The 6,764-nt window shown below is 40.6% G+C and overlaps 1 protein-coding gene across 1 annotated transcript; it reads right to left on the reverse strand.

The window, feature by feature from the left end:
• Positions 1 to 3,447: 3,447 nt before the first annotated feature.
• On the reverse strand, positions 3,448 to 5,829 carry LOC130471822 (uncharacterized). The gene is made up of 3 exons (XM_056842141.1): positions 5,266 to 5,829; positions 4,063 to 5,146; positions 3,448 to 3,944 (listed from the first exon to the last, which is right to left on the reverse strand). The coding sequence occupies exons 1-3, from the start codon at positions 5,827 to 5,829 to the stop codon at positions 3,448 to 3,450; spliced, it is 2,145 nt and encodes a 714-aa protein (XP_056698119.1).
• Positions 5,830 to 6,764: the final 935 nt, after the last annotated feature.

A 6,764-nucleotide genomic window follows, 5' to 3' on the forward strand; every position in this document is an offset into this window, starting at 1 on the left:
TGTTCGAACAATCGAAAGGGTACGATGTTTGAGCCCACTTCATGAATGGGCCTGAACCCTATCAAGCTTCTAAGCAAACTATTCAAAATCAGTCATTGCTCAAAAAAAAAAATGATTCAAGCAAACTGATTAATGGACCGTACACAACGGCCATTCTATGAACGCTCGTTCGCACATACATATCATCTTTTCTAAGTATCATTTACGAACGCGTTCAAAAGAAGAAAAAAGAAGACGAACGATCAAGAGGCCAACTGTGTCATCAAGAAACCTCGCCAGAAATTATTTCCAGCGCCCAGCGCTGGGCGCCGAAATCTTTAACGCCCAGGCCTGGGCGCCGAAAATGAACCCAGGCTCAAAAAAAGGGCCCTAACTTCTATTGGGCCCTGCCGCATCCATTCGACTCGAAAATTGCCGATTTCCTTACTGAAAGTCGCACCTCACCACTTTGTCAAGAGTAGCACACCACTACAAATATCGCTCGCACTTACGAGTACAACCCCAAACATGATTAAAAGACGTTATGAAGTATGCGAAAAATGACCACCAAAGCCCGAGTGCTTGGGGGCTCGCGAAAGTATACTCCAACAAAGAGCGCGCAATCAAAATCACATTCCCGGGCTGCGCTATACGCCGCCCCATGTTTGGATGATCTCAAAGGAACAGGTTCGACCTCAGAAAAGGGTCGTCATTAACATTTGTACATGGTCCTCTGATCAAAGATCAAGTAGTGGCAAAAATCGAGCCATAAAGACTAGCTAAAACCACGAAAGCGGACGGTCGCAAGACAAAGGTCCATCTGAACACGTTGTCAGCCCACATTCAGGTTATAACTAAATTCGAGCATCCCTCGAAAGAATTCGCTCATGCGAGAATGAATAAGAAAAGAAATTCTCAAAGAAATCACAAGAACAAATGAAATAGGGACTTGCCCACCTCAATCGGGCAAGATCGCGCCACGAACCGCCCGAATTCCAAATAGAAAAACGAATTCAGGGATGTCCACCCTCAGCGGACAGGACTCGCTCACCTTCAGCGGGCGGGGTCTGCGTCACTAGCCGCGCAGATCCTCAGTTTTCGAAAAATAAAAATATTCAAAACAAAAAAAAAGGCTCGCCATCTTTAATTAGCCGGCGGGGTCTGCGTCACTAACCGCGCAGGTCCTTAGTCGCTGCAGCGATAACTTTTTTCGGTTTTCCGTTTTTTCCCAAAAACGATGTGAGTAGCCTTTGGTTTTCCCGTTTTTCCCAAAAACGATGTGAGTAGCCTTTGGTTTTCCGTTTTTCCCAAAAACGATGTGAGTAGCCTTCGGTTTTCTGTTTTTCCCAAAAACGATGTGAGTAGCCTTTGGTTTTCCGTTTTTCCCAAAAAACGATGTGAGTAGCCTTTGGTTTTCCGTTTTTCCCAAAAACGATGTGAGTAGCTTTTGGTTTTCCGTTTTTTCCAAAAAAGAGCGATGTGAGTAGTTATTGGTTTTCCGTTTTTCCAAAAAAAGAGCGATGTGAGTAGTTTTTCCTTTTTTCCAAAAATTAAAGTATTGGTTTTCCGTTTTTTCCAAAAAGAACGATGTGCTGAATTTTACGTCCTATAAAAACAAGGGGGTTTTCTCGTTTAGCTAACCCTGAAAATGAGAATCTTTAAAAACATTTTTACCTCGTGATTGGGCTTGGCCAGGCCCAATTACACTTTATAGCTTTGATTTCGAAAACATCTGTAGCTACTCCCAATGACAAAGTGAGGGAGTTCCTACGCCTCTTTAGATACTTCCAATGACAAAGTGGGGAAGTTTCTATACTATCCGTTGACAAATCCCAATGACACGTGAGGGGTATGTCGACACTTCCAGTGATGACCCTTAAGTCGAATGTTATCACTCGGGGGCTCGTGAGACCTTCGCCAAAACAGGTCACCATGGCTTGTGCGACGCACTCCGTCTAATACTTTGACCATCGTCTTACTCCAAGACTCAGTTAAAGTGGGGGCTAACTGTAGACACCTACTTTTGTCCCCATTCCCAAAAGGGAAGGTTCGATGATGAGAACGTAAATCTCCACTTGACAACGCATCTCCTATAAAATAACGAATCTTAATTCCCCTTTTCATTTCACCCGAAACCTGCTATTTATAGAAACCTGCTATTTATGGAAACCTGCTAAAAATAGTAACTGCGTAATGGGTAGTTGTTAAAAGTGGCAAGTCATAAAAGATAGAAACCTGTCAGAATTAGGTGTTGCACTCCAACATAAATCCTAAATGAGATAGAAATTGCGAGAGAATCCTATTCCTAATATGATTCGAAAGTAAGAGTTACGTATTAATTAAAATCCTAACGAGCCTAGAGTTCGTAACGGGCCCAGACGCATTCCGTCATAAAATTAATACGCACTAAAAGACTCGATTAAGTCTCATACGCTCCGGATTCTAAGAGTCCGAATCTGACAAGGAAACGGCCAAAACATCAATTTCAATGCCCAACCATGGGCGCTGAAATTGCCCAGATCCTATTATCAACGCCTGGCTCTGGGCGCTGATAATACCTGGTACGTGTTTTTTCCTAATTCCTCGTGGATTAGAGTTCTACAATTCTATCTTTCCACGAACTCTTTTCTATAAATATAGCCCATGTTCGACGTGAAAAAAGGGACACAACGACACACAATTCATATTCTGAGTATTGACTCCAACCCCTAGCCTAAGCCTCACGCTGCGAAATTGTTCACGCGTTCTGTCGCAATCGATCCATAAATCGAACAGAATGTATCCTGTCCCATAATTTGAGATTCGTTAAATAAAAAGGAGAAATAGCAAAGTCAAAGTGGTTAGTTTCCTGAGAACCGTGACGCACCTCTCAAGGGTGCGTCGTAATGTGTCCCTTTTCTATGATTTAATTGCTCTCTTCGCCCTTTTTATGAACTGTTAAACTAACTAAATCTGATTGTTCTACCACGCCTAACAAATATAATATTTTTGGGAAATTGGATTATCATGCTAGGTCCCTTAATGCTATTTAAATCAGATAATCGCGATCGATCTAGTATTATATGTTGCATATTGCTAAAATCAACTCAGATTAGTTTAATAGTTAACACATGTCCCTTCAATTATTTATGCTGAGCTAGTAAGGATATCCTGCCTCTGGAGTTATCGACGAGCGAGTACTCCTCTCGGTAGTTACAGTCCCCCGAACCCTCAATCTCTACCTTGCGGGTGTATGTTGAGAGATCCCCACACCAGGGATCACAAGGGAACCTACGGCCGTCGTGGTGAAACATAATTGCACTCCCTTTATGTCACGATAACCGGGTTTTGTCAGTTTTTCTCATTGTCGTTAAAAACTGAATGGCGAATCCTATATTACTAGTCAATTGGGTGTAAACTCACAGGAAATCCAATTACACTTGATTGAATAAAAAGAATCATCACACCCACGAGGGACGAGGTCACGCATTAGCCTCGTGCTTTTTCCACCCCCTCACAATCATAGACTGGTAGTTTTGCAAACTTTGTATTTGGAAGACTTGTGACTAAATTTTTCGAGTTCAACTTGTTCATTAGAGAGAAACTAGCATGACCAAACCTTTTTTGGCATAACAAAGGATCATCTTCAATAACACTGAGACAGGTCAGATTGGAGTGAGGAATCGAGTTAAGGTTGACCACATATGTGTTCCCTTTCCTCTGTCCCTCTAGGATCACTGTTTCGGTGTTACTGTTGATGATTAGACATTTGTTTGAGAAGAATTTTGCATAGTTTCCTTTGTCACAAAATTGAGAAATGCTTAATAGACTGTGTCCTAGTCCTTCAACTAAAAATACATTATCGATGGAGTGAGACTTTGACTTACCTACCTTACCAATGCCAATGATGTTACCTTTCTTATTATCGCCAAAAGTTATAGTTCCACCTTCGTAGGTCGTAAGTGAGAGAAATCTATTTCTGTCTCCTGTCATGTGCTTGGAACAACCGCTATCTAGGTACCATGTGTTGTTCCCCCTCACTTCGACCTGCATGAAAATTTTAGTTAGAGTTTTTAGGAACCCAGCATAGCTTGGGTCCCTTACTTGGAATCAAATCACTCTTCTTTACCCATTTGGTCCTGGTGTACTTAATGTTCTTTTCCAAGCCTCTTTGGTTTTTGGGGCATGAGTCTCTATAATGACCGATTAGACCACAGAAGGAGTATACTATGTCACTGTAGAGATCTACTCTGGTTTTTCTAGGGTGACGTTTCTTATGATTGAAACCTAATCTTTCTGTTCGTTTGGTTCTAGCTTCTTCTATCCATTTAGGTGTTCCTTCTATTCCGTGTCTAGTTTTTCTGGCCAATTCATCTTCTAGGATGGTCTTTTCCTGGTAAATCTTGACTAGTTCCAGTTGAGTTCTTTCTAGTTCACCTTTGTAAAGGATTTTAGTCTTGGCTACTTCTAGGTCAATCAATTCTTGCTTTAGCCAGGTGTTCTCATTTCGCAAGGCTTCACAGATTTCTTTTATAAGGAGGTTCTGATCAAAGAGGCTAAAGAAACGATTGTCTATATCTATGTTAGTATTTTTAGTCCATTCTAGCTCATCAGTAAGTTCCTTTATGGTAGTCTGGTGTTCTTTATCAGAATCTAACTTTTCTTTTAGGAGATCCTCATAATCACTAGTGAGACAGGAAAGTAGGTCAAACAATTCTAATTTGGAAAGAGATTCAAGTTTATTTTTAATTTGAGCAAGACTTGCCTGGAATTTTTCGGATTCTGAGTCTGATCCATCTTCTTCATGTTCAGCTACAAGGCACAGGTGAGCTGTTTCTTCGTTGGGTTGTTCCTGTTCCTCATCCGAAGAAGTGTCTCCCCATGCAGCAATCATGGCTTTTCTCACCTCAGTTTTGGAGAATGAGTTCCTGTTATCTTTGAATCTGTCTTTGGCTGTTTCCTTTCCTTTTCCTCGTTCTTGATCCCAGAGGGGACATTCCCTAATGCGATGTTCCAAGTTTCCACACTTATGGCATCCAGTATCAGTTTTGGAGAATTTTCGGTTAGGTTTGCCTCTGTGATCTCCATCTTTATAGTTTCCGAACATTCTTCTGAATCTCCTAGCAAATAGGGCTGTTTCCTCATCTTCTTCAGAGTTTTCATCATTTTCAGTTTTTAGAGCAAGGGCCTGTTTTTGTTATTCTCTGAAGGTCGTGCATTTAGTTGCAGTTCATGAGTCAAGAGGGATCCAGCTAGTTGTTCCAGGTTAAACTTGGTGAAGTCTTTAGTTTCCTGAAGAGCAGTTACCTTGGCCATCCAGGGATCCTGTGGAAGACTTCTTAGAACCTTTCTAACTTGTTCCTCAGGAGTTATGATTTTGCCAAGAGAGTTTAATTCATTGATGATGTTCGTGAAGCGAGTGATCATGTCTTGAATTGTTTCAGAGGGCTTCATGGTGAACAGCTCATACTGGTGCATTAAAAGATCAATCTTTGATCTTTTGACTTCGTTTGTTCCTTCATGAGTAACCTGGAGCAGATCCCAAATCTGCTTCGCATTCTTGCATCCCATTACTCTATTGTGCTCGTTTGGACCTAGTTCACAGTGAAGAATTTTGACAGCCATGGCATTAAGCTCAAGCTTTTCGTAGTCGGCTTTGTCAAATTCAGCAATCGGTTTAGGAATGGTTTCACCAAAGGTGTTCAGCTTAGTGACTTGGAAGTCTCCTACTTCAATGACTCTCCATACTTGATAGTTCTCAGCCTTAATGAAGATCTCCATCCTGTTCCTCCAACAAGAATAGTATTTGCCACTAAATATTGGAGGTCGTTGTGTTGAGTATCCCTCTTCGAGTTTCTCTGTAGTGTTCATAGCTTCAGAATCGTTTTTCCCGACAGAGTTACCTGCAGTTAAAGGGTTCTGGCTCTGATACCAATTGTTAGTTTCACAGAGTTCCTCAAGAGGGGGGGTGAATTGATATTTTACGGTTTTATAAAAATTAAACTACTAGGAATAGAAATAGTAAAATATGCAAGCAAGATTTAGCGTGGAAAACTCTCTAGGCCCAATAGAGAGGAAAAAACCACGGCCCCTTTGGGGACTTAAACACATTCACTAATTAGGCAAAACAACTCAGTTTCTTTACAAGCCTAATCTACTCGGGCCACAATCTGTTAATCACCTCAGATTACAGATGACCAGGAACAACCCCTCGTTGTTCCTTCCCTTATGGAAACAGTCCCTCAACTGCTTCTCCTCACAGATCTCTTGTGAGATCTTCTCTCTTGCTCAAGTAAGCCTGACTCAGGCTTATCATACAATAACTCAACACTTTAGTCTGAAACAAAGAGATATTAAACTAATACTAATACAAGATATAAGACCACGTAACAAATACTACTCTATATGGGAACAGGAATAGACTGTTTAAAGATTAAGACTTTAAGGGTAATACCTGAAAGCTTCCGGTTAAAGTAAATAAGTCTGATAAAAACTTTCGCAAAGAACTTGAGGTGTATATATAAGAAACTAAGAGTTTACCCTAGATTCTAATTCAACACAATTTATGACTCTTTTCAAAAGGTAGATTTTCGCAAATAACTTCTTTAAAACGCGTTTAGATAAAATCAATCTTTACGGATTTGAGAGTTGTGAATTAACTCAAACTCTTAAGAGTTTAACCTCAAGTAAAATAGTAAAATCAGTTTTGTATATCGACACTTATCTTTTATAAAACAAAATCGATTTAGGACTCTATGAAATATTCGATCTGTTCCCATACTAAGCTATATTTGAATCTACTGATC

Source organism: Spinacia oleracea, chromosome 4 (genome assembly GCF_020520425.1).
Source record: "Spinacia oleracea cultivar Varoflay chromosome 4, BTI_SOV_V1, whole genome shotgun sequence".
Taxonomy (NCBI): Eukaryota; Viridiplantae; Streptophyta; class Magnoliopsida; order Caryophyllales; family Amaranthaceae; genus Spinacia; species Spinacia oleracea.

Excerpts from the sequence above, each read along its gene's own strand:
- LOC130471822 (XM_056842141.1), bottom strand. The coding sequence starts at position 5,829 with ATGAACACTACAGAGAAACTCGAAGAGGGATACTCAACACAACGACCT. Across the intron at positions 5,147-5,265 it reads AGGATCCCTGGATGGCCAAG|GCCCTTGCTCTAAAAACTGA; the intron begins GTAACTGCTCTT and ends TAACAAAAACAG. Across the intron at positions 3,945-4,062 it reads GAAGAGTGATTTGATTCCAA|GAGACAGAAATAGATTTCTC; the intron begins GTAAGGGACCCA and ends AGCACATGACAG.